The following is a 14,804-nucleotide window of genomic DNA, read 5'->3' on the forward strand; positions in this document are numbered from 1 at the left end:
ACACGTATGGGACTAATGTTGTATGGGATTAATGCTGTATAGAACTAATATTGTATGGGACTAATGTTGTATGGGACTAATATTGTATGGGACTAATGTTGTATGGGATTAATGCTGTATAGAACTAATATTGTATGGGACTAATGTTGTATGGGACTAATATTGTATGGGACTAATGTTGTATGGGATTATTGCTGTATAGAACTAATATTGTATGGGACTAATGTTGTATGGGATTAATGTTGTATGGGACTAATGTTATATGGAATTAATGTTAATATGGTCAACAGTCAAGTCAAGACTATTTCCCCAATATTCAAGACTATTTCCCCAATATTACAAGAAAATGTTTTGCTACAAATCTAAACTAATTGGTTTTTGATAAACTAAACTAGAGTCCAGATATTGTATATCAATAACTCTTTTCATCAATAAAGGTTCCGAGAGATAATTTTGAGCCATTTAGTATTAGTACAGAGTCGTCAGCATATTATAATTTTTAAAGGTATCCAGCTTGTGTGACCGATGATTATATATTACATTGAAAAATAGATAACCATGATTTAATGTATGTTCCAAAATTTAAAACAATGTAAACATTTGTGAATAAAGGATTACAGCTTTTGGGGACATTTAAAAAATAGAATTGGCATATTTTTATAATTGTAGGAATTACCAATGTCCTAACTGCAACCTTATCAACTTTATGTATTTACATTATATAAAGTTCCTATTTACAAAGAACGTTTTCATAAACAGTAGTCATTACATTTTCTTGTGCCTCCATATGTTAATGAGGACGCCCACATTTTACAGACTTATTACATAGTCAGCCTATGTTTTTCTATTGTTCTCCTTTTAATGGTACAACACGTTTCTTTTTACGTTCGCGTTCTCTGTGGTAAACGGTATTAATAGCTTAACCTGTTAAATATTATAATTCACCACGTGATTTCTAACCCTAGGTTACTTTGTGAATACAAGACGCCCGTTATGTGACGTATAAGTAGCATGCATTCCACTGATAGTACCGCTATTCTATTTTTAGACCACTCATCACAATAGTAGAACAACCCTCCATGCATATTAATTAGTCTTATTTTTAATCAAGGAAAGACAAGTCTAATTCAAGAAATTTGCGGAGTTAGAATGTAACAAATTCTTATATTGCAACTTAATTTAAACGATTATGATAATAAATTGTAAATTTCTATTGGAAGTTTACCAAACTGATTTAACAAATGACTAGAAGTAAACTTAAGTGATTAGTAATCAGAGCAATACAGACGAAAAAGGATACAAAATACGGTGTTAAGTGCAGTCATCCTTTTCATAAAACAGTATCAAATGCTTTAAGAAAACCAACTAATAATACACCAGGGATGTCATTTTTATCTGTATATTACATTAGATCATATGTCTAGTATTCTCACAGATATACCTTCCTGATATAAAGCCTGTTTGATCGGGAATAATAATAATATCAAACACATTATTATTCTCATGCAATTTTTATTGTACCAACGAAAAAGAAGACTCATGCCACCCATTTAGTTTAAGAATTTAGATTTAAAAAAAACAAGCATACTTATATTTTTATCTGAATGAAGTACTTTATGATTTTATGATTCATTTTATAAACTACATAATATTTAATGACGAGACTACACTCAGGGCACGGTGTGTCGATGTGGTTGTAGTAATGCCTCTTGTTTTACTTTAAAAATGATACTTACAGGTCAGGCAATGATTTGCTATTTGCATACTGTAAGCATTTTGCAACAAATGGTTAAAATTCGCAAATCATACAATATATGACCATGTAAGTCAAAAATTACATAGTATAGAGTTGTAGTTCGTTTCCATCACTTTTCAGCAGGCGAGAGTTATCTGATTTTGCTGTTCCTTTTGGTCTTGTTTTCCATTTCTTTTGATATGCATAAATGATAAAACCTAACGCTGTGGATATAATTATAACTAGTAATGTTCCGAGTAAAACCATCTTGTAATTGGAACTGCTTGAAGTAGGTCTATGTGGTGAACAATAATTGTTCCGTACAGAGTTTGTGACATTTGTACAAGGTGTTTTCTGCGAGTCGTCTTTATCAGAGTACTTTATTATAGGACATTTCATAGATGCATTTGGACAATCGATTACGTCAAAGGTTTTGTCGAAGCATATCCATATTTCCGACAGCCATCCAGGCTAAAAAGTATAAATCAAAATATTTTATATGTCATAGTCATGCAATTGTGTTCAATCATCTTAATACATAATAAGATTGAATGAAAATACTCCTTAATCATCTACAATTGTAATATGTTAACTTTAAAGACAGTTGACTGATTGTTGTTTTCCTTAATAGTTAATCAATTAAATGCCGATGTGTTGATACTTGCAGCACAACTTGCGTTGGTCCAACTAATTTTCGCTGTTTTTCCAGTTCTATTCATCATGGCGCACTGTACATTTTCAATCTATTAAAATGGTTAAAAAGGAGACCGTCTATTAAAAAAACCCCATATTTTACATTGTATAAATTTTATCAGCTATACACATTTCTAAAACTATGTGATTCATGGCCTTAATGCATGTTAATTTGATAATGAAAAGAAAGCAAACGCATTAATTCTAACTATGCTTATTCACCGTGTCCGTGTTTTAAATGCTGTTAAAACTGCAATTATCGAACCTTTGTTTAATTAAGAATGCCTATCTGCTCTCGCCGCCCTTAAAGGGGCGAAGACATGGTTTGAGCTAACCATGTTCATAGTTTCCAGTTTTAAAAATGATATATAGAATGATTTACATAATAAGTGAATTCTTTCTCAAGATAGAGTGTTTGAAATTCTTTGTCATGTAAACAAAGCTAGAGTCTTGTTGTTGTTACCATATGTGTTGTTTTGATATAAATTTTAATCACATTCCAAATTTGCTTTCTTTTGTTTACAATTCACTTTTAAACATATTGAAAAAAGAGTTATTGTGTTTGTCTAGAGTCATTTTGTCAGAATAAAATAATGTAATTTCGCTACTTTTGTAAACAAATATAAACATCGAGTTTTGTTTAAATAAGAATGGATTTTTCCCTTTGTATATTCCTTTTAGCCTAAATTTTAACATTTAAATTTGGTCAATCTTTAAAAATACACAACAAAATCATTTTAAATAGAAAAAAATCAATAAAACAAAAGATGCTGATCTCTAATCATATCTAGGTCCCTTTAAGATATATCTACAAAACATTGCCTGAGCAAGATTTCGGCATAGTATGCTTACGCTTTATAAACCCTGTGAAAACGATGCGAAAGATATACTAATAAAACAACTGACAGGAGGAAAATCAATAATTAAGGTCAGACGTCACGTTCCTCAACTTTATATAACTTTTTCCAGGAATTTGTTAATGGTTTACTACTACTTTGACAAGCTTTCTTGCAAAAAATTAGGATACCTTACCAGGCATTTCTGCAAAATACTAGACTTTGCAATCTTCTATATATTCTTCTTGAAAATACACTTGAATGCTGATATAATCAAAGTACTGAAGTACTGAAAGCCGGGCCCTTTTGGTGTGTCTTTATGCATATTGTGTAGTAAAGACTGAAAATCTCTCAATATCTCTCTCTCTCTCTCACGCTTTTAATGTCGGCAAAGCATCAGAGAGCGACCAAATTTTGTAAGCGGCTATATAAAAAAAAAATACGTCTGTCTAGTAGAAGTTAAAAAGTTCAACAGTTGCTGCCTTGAATTTTGCAACAAGCATTATATATTCAATCCCCATTTCTTCATCGCGCAGCAAAGTAGTTCATGGAAATTCATGCGCATTGTATGTGTCCAAAATGCATAGTAATGTTTTAAAAACACGTTATTAATAAGAAAACTAAAAAAGATAGAGAATTCATTCGAAAATTTAAAAAAAGAAACAAAATGCCAACACTTTTGACAAAACGTGGCTCTTTGTGTAACTATTTGGTATAGCGGAAGCTTTACCTTGACGCTGTTTGGTTTTTTGTTTACTTGTGCTATTTATAGTAACATTGGCGATTTGCCTGCCTATAGCCAGGACTCTGCTTTCAGCAGAGCCCGGCTAAAAACAAATAAATATAGAGCACAGCGGCCGGGCTTTGACTCACAACTTCTATAACCTACGCTCCTGTCAGTGAGCGGCCACGGCTCTAACCACTCGGCCATCTAGGCATACATCCATAGACAAGTAAATTCCAATCATTTAAAAAATAATTATAAAAACAATAATTTTATTGGAACTCTTCACTACGAGGAGATACAAAAAAGATGCTCGAGGAACGTGTCGTATGACCTTAATGCTTTTTGCACTCACCAAGTAACATTTGCCTGTCGTGATACCACTGTTTTTAAGAATTCTGAATTTGATAAAAAAGAAGAAGTTAGGTTTGTTTTGATTACGACGTAACTTTGCTCATTACGAACTTCAAGTTTATAACATGAAAAGCAGTCAGTATTATCAATATATGATATCAAATTGTATTTTACTCTGTTATATTATATGTTCTTGCTAGCTCTATGGCCTTGCTGAAATAGTTGCTAATATTCTCAACCCCGTTGACCTTAGACGCACATGATCCATGCTTCCACCATTGCTGAGCCCTTAGAGAAAATAGAATACTTCTATTATTAACAGAAACATATATACTTTGGATAAAATGTCAGTCATTTTATTTCTTTAAATGTATACATCTTACGTTTTTCTTTATTTAAAAAAACTATAAACAGAAAGGTTTTTCAAAAATTATAAAATACAAACTATACAAATAAAGGAAAAGATACAGTTTCGTCCTATATGTACCCTAAATTTAAACTTTGTTTAATCTCACGAAAAATAAACAAGTAAACAATACTAACGCAGGTGTAAAAAGTACCAACTGATGCAATTTTATTCTGTTGGGAAAAGAGAACTGATTGCAACATTATATCACATTTCTAAAATGTAGTGAAAAATCATAAAAAATGGCATATTTTCTCATATTTTTTATAAATGAATATGTGCCCAGAGCCATGTGCCTACAACGAAATTATAATATTTTATATAATATCACACAGGAAAGTTAAGATGTGAATTGTGATGTGGGCAATGCCTGCAAAGATCATCGTTTTATAAAAAAGATACTATATTTAGGTATTTTGCTTACTTTTATGAAAATATGGGAACATGCACTTATCTATGACGTCATAATTACCCTAAAAGTCAAATCAGATGACTACATTAATTAATTTTCATTTTTAAGTATTGTTGTAAAAAAAAAGAAGTTTTGTCTTAATAAATGTTAAATTTCATTTTTTTTCTGTGATTAAATAAATCAAGAATCACTTGATCATGAAACAGGGCAAACTACGACAATAACTGAAACTTAGTTCTTTGTTAGCAACAATAGAAATTCAAACCAAATAAATGTCAGAAAAGTAGTTTACCAAAATTTTGTGTCGTTCTCATCAGTATTAAGATTAGGCCAAATCAGTTTCAAACTCTCCCTGACGTTCTGAAAAGAAAGCATAATTTGAAACCAAATGTTATGTGAAAAAAGTATTAACATCGATAAAGTTAGTATGGGTACATTTAGAAGCCAAAAAGTATTTGTCATATTCACAATTATATCTGTAATTAGAAGGAGGGGTTTATGTGTTTGATCTTTTAACGTAAAAGATAGTCTATCTATACTACTATATTAAAATAATAGACTCGAATTTTTAAGCTAAAGCCTTTAAACCGATAAATCGGAAGAGTATTGCCTTTTGTTTAATATATTTTAAACATCATTGGTACTTGAAGTTTACCAATTAGTCAAACATTCCGGAAAACATCTGGATTTTTAGGATTTTACAATCCAGCGCATGCGCAATACATTCACGCTGACGGGATCTTTAGTTTATGTTTCCACAAAATCATATTTGCATTAATAAACTCAGAAACGATAGTATAAATACGTGTAATTTTTCTTTGGAAATTTAATTGCTATATATTCTGTTCATATATAAATTCCTTATGGGAGAAATTAGAGAATAACAAATATACATATTTACTTTACTACTTAGCCTACTTTTTTGTTTGTGTATCTCTTAGGAGAGTGAAGATATAATGTATAGGTTGTTTTATCGTTAAAATGAAAAAATATATTTATGTCGTACGGACCCGGTTTAACGATAGAATGCGTTCCGTGTATTGTCTCTGTAGCAAAGAAAATAGGTGCACGTTGTTCAAAAAGTGTTGAATTTTTACATTATATGGATACAAATTTTAGATTTTAGATGAAAGGTATTTACAGTCAGTCTCCAAATGGTTACTATGATTAAGTTGACTGTTATTTTCAATGCTTTTTCATCAATTTTCTCCAAAATCGTTACGGGGCGATTCTGCAATTTTTTGTTACATTACGGGTATATGTGAGGCATTATAAAAATAAATGGTTACATTGAAATTAATGTTAAAAGAGGCTTTGACCGGCCCTGTGGATGTATCTATTTCGTAAATGTCCGATATGCAATGTCAATCCGTGCATGCACGGGTCAAAATCTAGTGGTATCAATAAGCGAAACATACTTGAGGTATTTGCTGAGCATCAAAGTTGTTATTACAGCAAACAGGTCTATTTTGTTTTGATTCATTTGATGGCCTGTAAGTGAACATTAAATTGCAGTCATATCATAATATCATGATTAATGTAAGGTCAAACAATTTATTTTTTTTATTTCAAAATGTTATTGTTTGTTAGTCAAAAAAAATAATTAAGTGTGAAGTAGAAATTTCCCAAAACATGTACAATATCTATTTAACGAGCCGATGACACACATACCACAATCCATGAATTGTCCAAACCTCGGGCATTCTATCCAAGTTACACTGCCAATGTAAAAAAAATATGTATGTGTAGAATATCACAAAGTTTCAAATAAATTGTAATAAAATGCCAAAGATTTTAAAATTTTAATATATATATATATATATCAGATATATCACACAAACCCTATCAGAATGTATCTTGCAATATGAAATTGGCCATTGTAAAGCCAAGGTGAAGTAATCAAACTGTTTTGCTTCATTTGCTTCAAGGTATCTACAACAAATATTATTTCTAAAAATAATCATGTGTATTATTACACATAATATGCGTTATAAATACCTTTCATGAATTGAACTTAAGCGTCTATTTTCCTATTTAAAATATTAATACTTAAACTTCAGATAATTCCCCTTTTCTACAAACGTGTCACTCAGGTGACCTACTGCAAGTGGTCATCGTCCGTCGTCGTGCGTTGAGCGTCGGCAATTTTACATTTTTAACTTAAAAACTACCACCCCTGGGGTGCCAGGGGTGGGGCCATATACAGTTATATCATGCATTTTACAACTTTATGCTATGCTATGGTATGCGATTTTAATTGTTTGCTTTGAGATTCCAATGCAATGCTATGAGATTTGTATGCTATACTATGAGAAATTAAAATGAAGGGCTTAATGATAAGGTATGGTATGGTATGCCATGAGCTATGAACGAAAACGCCTCCATACACAGAGGAGTTCCACACATTTCGAAGTAAAATAATAAGAGGTTGGAGTTTACCACAAATCTACAGTACCGATCAGACCCAACTTAACACCAAAGTAAACCCCAACTAAACCCCGGGTTTACTTTTTGGGTTTACTTGGGGTTTACTCTTGGTTTACTTTTTGAAAGTTTGGGCCCTTTCGGGGTTTAGATTGGGTTTACTCGGGGTTTACTTTGGGTTTACTTTGAAATTGCTTTTGAGGTCAATTGTATGCACTGAAGTGTGAAATAGACTAGTATTTAATCTTACCATCCTACTGTCTGTAATTCCTACCTGTTGTATATTCCGAATACACAGTTAGCGTCTGCTTTCAGGGGTATACTTCTGACTGTGTTTACACTCTGTGTCCACTCTTGGTTTACTTTGGGTTTACTCTGGGTTTACTCTGGGTCCACTCTAGTAAACCCAAAGTAAACCCAGAGTAAACCTAGAAAGTAAACTGAGGGTTTAGTTGGGGGTATACTCTCTGTTAGGTTGGGTCTGATCGGTACTGTACAATGTGAACATTCATTTTTTTTCAAATAAAAATATTAAAAACCTAGTTAAAATAATGCTGTATGCTATGCTATGGTATGATTTGACGAATGAGATTCTATGAGATAGTATGCTATGGTATGAGGTTCCAATGATATGGTATGAGATGTATGAGATTCTAATGCTATGCCACGAGATTTCAATGCTATGCTATGCTTTGGTGTATGTTGTAAAATATATGCTTGAACTGACTGTATGCAAAAAAGGCCAAACTTTCAAAAATCTTCTCCTCTACTCTCACACATGTACAGAAAAATCTGAGTGCATGGTTATGATTTCCATGCCACCCTCTTCCAAAATTGTGAAATTCATGGCCCCTGGGTCATGGTTTCAGGCTCTAGGGTGGGGCCACTTTTATGTATAAAATCTTAGCAAATCTTCTCTACTCCCATATATATTTGAATAAAACTTAGTGCATTGTTATAATGTCCAATGACTCCTCTACCAAAATTGTGAAATGCATGGGCCCCTGGGTCAGGGTTTTAGGCTCTAGGGGGGGCACTTTGGTCATATACTGAAAATGTTTTAAATCTTAAAAAATCTTCTTCTTTAATCCCACACATGTGGTAAAAAAACTAAATGTATAGTTATAATGTCCACAAACTCCTCTACCTAAATTGTGATAGTGTTTATGCATATAATGTTTAAAAATCTTCCTCTCTACCGACACAGAACACAGAATAAAAACTAACTACATATTTAGAAAAAAAAAATATCCTGTCATCTTTAATAATATTTCATGTCACCTGCATGTAAGGCAAGGCAATGGCTGGGAAGGGGTGTATGTATTTGTCTCATTATTTTATTTTGCTCAGGAGTTTCAATGAATGAAATGAGTTATTTCATAAGTTTAGAAAAGAAAATAATAAAACTGTCCATCAAAGTTATCGATAAGATATTATAAAAGCATTTGAAAAGAGTTCAGGGAGGAGGATTGTAATAGTTAATGGAGTTACCTTCCCTTGTTTCTTCATGATGGAGTTATCCTCTTTGGTTTGTTCATATTTTGTAAATAATCATTTAATACATTGTAATTAAGATGTTGTATGATCAAAATAGTTTTGCAAGTATTTTTTTTTCATTTGAAACAAAAACAGTTTTTATTCTTTTTTTTCAAATAAACAAGTCGACTTGTTAACAGTAAAGTAAAAAGTAGTATACTAGGAACTTTGTTTTAGTTTATCTATGAAACCATTTAACCATAAATCCTAATTTTTAAGTTGATATACCTGGGATAAACAATTTGAATGGAATCTGTGCACCTTTTCTGTAGTATGTCATACACTCTGTTACGAGCTCTAAGTCTTTTGCTAAACTATTGGGTTGAGTCCTTTTCGAAAGTAAACGAATTGTATGACATTACAATATTATATTATTCTACTCCAAAATGAAACACAATTAAATGCATTTATGAGACTTCTTGACAATTTTGTGTATGGGCTATGGTGCTCAGGTGACCGTTAAGACATATTGGCCTCTTGTTTGTTGTTTCTTTGTTAAGTTTTTATGATTCGCCTGAGCCAAAGTCTCGTGTGATTATTTTCTGATCGAGTGATTCCGCAGTCCGTCGAAGTTACTGTTGTTGTTCATGCTGTAATCTGTCCACAATATAATTTCATCTTTTAAACCATTTAGTATATTTCCACTTAATAAGTCATTTTTTTTATTTCAAATCATATTTATATTCTTATTATCAACAAAGCCATGATTAGTAATAAAAAACTAAATAAATTTATCAGGAAATGTTTCTTCATGTTTTTCTAGTTTGCTGCCCAATAATTTACATATATAATTCATAAAAGTATATGATTCTTACCTGCTTCCTAAAAGTAATAGAACTAAAAACACCATTCCTTGTGAAAACAGTGTATCCATATTTGATAATCACCAGTATATTAGAAGACCTGTATAACAAAAAAATGTATGAGATTGTTTGCAACAAGATAAACATTTCTTATTGAACGATGTTTTTCAAACCACTTTACGTTTTAAGATTATAAAACAAAATAGGTCATTTAAACAAAATATATATGCACAGAGAGAATATGTAAACAGAAAAAATGTTTTGCTATTATAGTTGTCGATATTGGATAAGAAAAATATTAGCGAGTGATGAATTTTTTTTGCAATTGTAGAGATAACATCTCCAGTAAACCAGTGTACTTTAATATGAGTGTTCCCTTCATATGTCAGTATGTCAACATTTACATCTTATAGTACAATAGTTGCATTAAAGCACCAGTCATATTTCCAAACGCGACCCACGGTTGACGGTTTTTGAGTCGTACATGGGAGTATTCGGGCGACTCTGCAGTTCATCGTCTGTTATCTTGATCAAAATCAACTTCTTTGTCGGTTGACCAATGTTTTGTCCGTCACCCAAAACTATGATTTTCTGCGTTGGTTGCCAAAGACAAACAAGCAACCAGCGATCATCAACCGACCATCACCGGACATTTTTTAGTCTGTCGTCGGTTGTGCGACACTTAACTATTTGGATTATATTATAAATGTCGATACTTTTCTAGCCACATCATCCTATTTACACAATTTTGGGTTTCTGTTTATCAAACCCTGTATAATCTATGTTCATGTTCTTTGTTGTATATTCAGAATTGGCATGTGATTAGCCTGGCATGTTGCGTTTTTTTAAAATGCAAACATCTTTCATGGTAGCATTTTGAAATCATTGGAGTTTTAAAAATGTAAAATGTGTGCATATCTCAAGCATTATTTCCATAAGTTTTCTGTAAGGTTAACTGTTCGAAATAAATTTCAAAATTATACCGAAAGTACCAATTTCTGCACTCTGACTGATTTAAATATCAAAAACTCAAAAGTATTTTTGAGTAACATAATCTTGTCTTTAACCATGCATATGCTTACGAGAAACTTGCAAGGGTATAAATGTTTGCATTAGGTATATATGCATTATTCTGTTTAAAATTACTAGCATGAAAAAATGACATTAACAAACCGCCAACCATCTCAAATATCCATAAAACGCAATACAAATTCAACCCAGAGAAGAGCAACACGGACCTCCGAGGTCAAAAGACATCAAGAGATAGAGGTAGGATCAAGTGCCTAGGAGGAGTGAGCATCCTCTGCTGACCGGTCACACCCGCCATGTACTCCTTTTCGTAATCGGGGAATAAACCCCGGAAAAATCCGTGAACAATTAGGTGATTAATTATGGTCTAACAATTAATATGAAAATAGTCAGTCAGCATATGGTTAATAAAGAGTTATCCGAACACATATGTATCGCAGAAACGGTGACTGTGGCGTCACGTACTCTCTTGTAATGTTGGCATGGTTACCGAAGAACAGGTTCGGGTTATCCCTCTTATTTAAAAATAAAAAAAGTTTTTTCATTACTCTCCCTTGCCCTATTTTATGTTTTATAGACCTGATGAAATTGTCGGATATATCAAATGCGGATCGCCACTCTGATACCCCAAAAACCCTGATATTGTTGAGCCCTTAGAGGATAATCAGTGTTCGTCTTTAAAGAACTTAATATTTTTATCAGGGTCAAGATCTAGTAAATGAAAGGTGTCCACAATTTTATGAAATTCAAGATTGAAATTCTTTCAATGATGCTTTAAAACAATAGCTTTGTCTGATAGGGGCTTACCTTTTGCTAAACGCAATGAAAAATCATGTTTAGAACTATCATTTCTAGACAGAAATAAGTAACAAGTTTCAGAGTTTTGTCAATTTTTTTTTATTAATTTTATATATCTAGATTACCTAAAGTCACCCCGAAATGTTATAAAACAAACACGTACTTTTGTAACGATTTAATTTAAAATGTCAACAGTCTGTTTCATTTTCAACTAAAGTTCTGTTCGAAAAGAATTGAAAGCAATAATCAATTATGACGTCATAACTGTTCTAGCATAAAAATACACTGGAAACATTAACTAGATCATGACCGTAAGAGGATAAACCCTTTAACAGGATTATCTATGACATCTTTTATGGTACTACACATTAGTTAAGAAATAAACAACGTTATTTAGTGAACATGGCGTTACGAAAAGCAATTGCTCTGTTGGCATATTCCATGATGCGCGCTAGCTCAGTTATTCCTAACGCTATGTTCACTAAATAATCGTTGTTTATTACTTATATTTGCATTAGACTATTTGCAAATATCCTGTATTAGCCTAGACCTTGACATTTAGCTATTGCATCAAAATAAACATTCAGACTCTAATGTATCTTTTAATTCACATAGATTTGTTAACAGAATGAATGATGTTATAACAGAAACTCCTTTTCAATGTTATTATAAGACATGTTTTAATTAAATACATAAATTTTAAGGAGTTGGAGAAAAAGACATGATGTTTCGTATAGCGGTTTAAATGTACAACGTCATGGAAAAGTATATGACGTCACACCTTTATGACGTCATAGTGTACAGCTAGATAGAGCAACTGCAATTATAGAAAAATAATCTCAGTTCCTCCGCATGGACTTACAGTGGGAAAGAACAATGGAGTTGCAAATATTAACATTTAAATGTCATATATAAGTTTATATTATATTGTATAAAAAGCTCAGTGAACCTTGGATAAATAGTATTTCTTTTAAATATGTACAATCTATCATGATTTTTACAGGACATCAACGAACCTTGAAGACGGAGATACATCGTCGGCCCATCCTTTCAGATCGATAACTAATGTTTCAAATAATTCCGAAAAAAAACCCTTTAATAAAAAATAACCGAAAATAACCGAATGATATCGTGTGAACCACGCTTACCTTGTAAGTGATTCTCCAAAATCAACTCTATCCAACGTTTCATTTTCCTTTAAGTTTCCCTGTAAGGCAATGTAAAATTATCAATCGTGTAACATGTCAAAGCAATGGCTAGTTCAAGAGCGCCTATGTTTATACAGCACCGTTCTTTTATTGACAGACTCTCTTATCGAAACGGCCTCATCGATTACAGCATAATGCGGCCTTCCTTTTTTATAAACATGTAATGCATTCCAAGGTATTCTGATTATAAGCAGGCTTAAGTTTTAAACTTTTTTTTTTACTTAACCTGTGAAGAAATGATATCATGTATAACAATACTTTACCCTGATATTCTAATTTAGGTTAGAACTCATGGGTGCGTTTTACAGGAGAACTTACGACTTATAACCAAATTAATGAATGCTTATTAATCACAAACATGTCGATGTTTTATTCTTATAGCTGTAGAATATAATCTTAGGAAATAAAATAGTTGCAACCAAATGGTTTTATAAAAATTCTGTCCATTCATGATCACTCTAAGAGACTACAAAATAAGTTATTTTGTAAAATGCAGCCCAGCATTAAAGAAAGAAGATCAATCCTATTATATACATGATCTTTGATGATCTTTCTAGAACTTAAACAGACATTCCTTACGAAGAAATAATATCGGGCCATGTTTCTAGATTAGCAACTTGTTTAATTATATGATAATTTTGAAAAACAAATTATAGAAGAGAACCCCCTTTAAAAAATGATATCTTTTGAACATATATAGCTTACTTTTTCATAGATTTTCTTAAAATAACTAATTTTCAGTTTTATTATGCCTTTATTTTTTATCTAAAGGCTGTATACAAGTAAATAAGATAACATTTCAAAGCAACGACTTCCCTTTAGAGCGCATTAATTTATACAGAAAGGCATTGAGTCAAATCTAACATTTTTAAGTTGCATTCTAAACCAGATAATAAATTAAGTCTGTGCTTTAGAAATCGACATGCCTGCAATGTGATACTGAGAAAAAAATTCTTCTCGTTTACAACATTTTATCACAAATAGGATTTGTTTAGAACCAAACCCTTTTAAATTATTTTTTGTCAGTTATTCAACACATAACTATGATTAAGTTGACAGTCAATAATATTAAACTTTATGTTGAAGCAAATCCGCATTTCCAAAAGCAATTGACCCTTAGTCAATTTTAAATTACTTTCAAATTTGTTTTTGAGGCAATGACTTTAGAACATGTTTTCGTTTATATACAGACACGATAGCTAGATTGGTCATGATATCTTAATTATGTATTATGCATCGCCCCTAACATATCAGGCAATCAATGATCACACTTTCTTCCTTCCAAGTAACGATCGATTTCTTTTCGGTTAACAGTGCTATGACTGACCAACGTTTGAAATAATCTTTGAAGAACAAAACAAAAAACGTCACCAAATGGAACGTAAGAGTGAATATTTCAGACAAAAGTTATAAATATGATTTACAAACAAATTTTAAAAAATATAGTTCTACATATTAAGCATTGTATCATTTTTAATGTGTAACTCGTTGATCCCGCGCTCGCGTTGGATACCATCTAGTGAAACAGGAATATTCCAAATATCTTGAAAACTGTTTAGATTCCGACCACTAAACCATATATATTCTTGTTTAGGATGTCATTATGATGCATCAAATAGGGTACTTAAAGTACTTCCCGAGGAGTTCTCTTTAACCCCAACCCCCGCTCCTTCTGAAATAGGAAGTGATGGTATATTTTGAGATCCTTATCTCAAAACCATATTTATATTTGCTCGTTGTGTCATTGCGCATCAAAAGGTGTATAGGTTATGCCCCCTTGGAGGCACTTTGATTTTTTAGAACTGAAAATAATAAAACATTTTATCTTATTCATATGTAGTGTTTA

At 31.9% G+C, this 14,804-nt stretch overlaps 1 protein-coding gene across 1 annotated transcript; it reads right to left on the reverse strand.

The window, feature by feature from the left end:
* Positions 1 to 1,350: 1,350 nt before the first annotated feature.
* On the reverse strand, positions 1,351 to 12,964 carry LOC128184796 (ribonuclease Oy-like). Its single transcript, XM_052854382.1, has 10 exons — positions 12,899 to 12,964; positions 9,936 to 10,023; positions 7,002 to 7,092; positions 6,832 to 6,878; positions 6,579 to 6,651; positions 5,453 to 5,520; positions 4,517 to 4,630; positions 4,344 to 4,386; positions 2,401 to 2,478; positions 1,351 to 2,206 (listed from the first exon to the last, which is right to left on the reverse strand). The coding sequence occupies exons 2-10, from the start codon at positions 9,992 to 9,994 to the stop codon at positions 1,835 to 1,837; spliced, it is 945 nt and encodes a 314-aa protein (XP_052710342.1). The 5' UTR covers positions 9,995 to 10,023; positions 12,899 to 12,964; the 3' UTR covers positions 1,351 to 1,834.
* Between the last annotated feature and the right edge of the window lie 1,840 nt (positions 12,965 to 14,804).

The sequence above is a fragment of the Crassostrea angulata genome, chromosome 5 (assembly GCF_025612915.1).
Source record: "Crassostrea angulata isolate pt1a10 chromosome 5, ASM2561291v2, whole genome shotgun sequence".
Lineage (NCBI taxonomy): Eukaryota > Metazoa > Mollusca > Bivalvia > Ostreida > Ostreidae > Magallana > Magallana angulata.

Excerpts from the sequence above, each read along its gene's own strand:
- LOC128184796 (XM_052854382.1), bottom strand. The coding sequence starts at position 9,994 with ATGGATACACTGTTTTCACAAGGAATGGTGTTTTTAGTTCTATTACTT. Across the intron at positions 4,387-4,516 it reads AGAACATATAATATAACAGA|AATTCTTAAAAACAGTGGTA; the intron begins GTAAAATACAAT and ends TATCAAATTCAG. Across the intron at positions 2,207-2,400 it reads GGACCAACGCAAGTTGTGCT|CCTGGATGGCTGTCGGAAAT; the intron begins GCAAGTATCAAC and ends TATACTTTTTAG.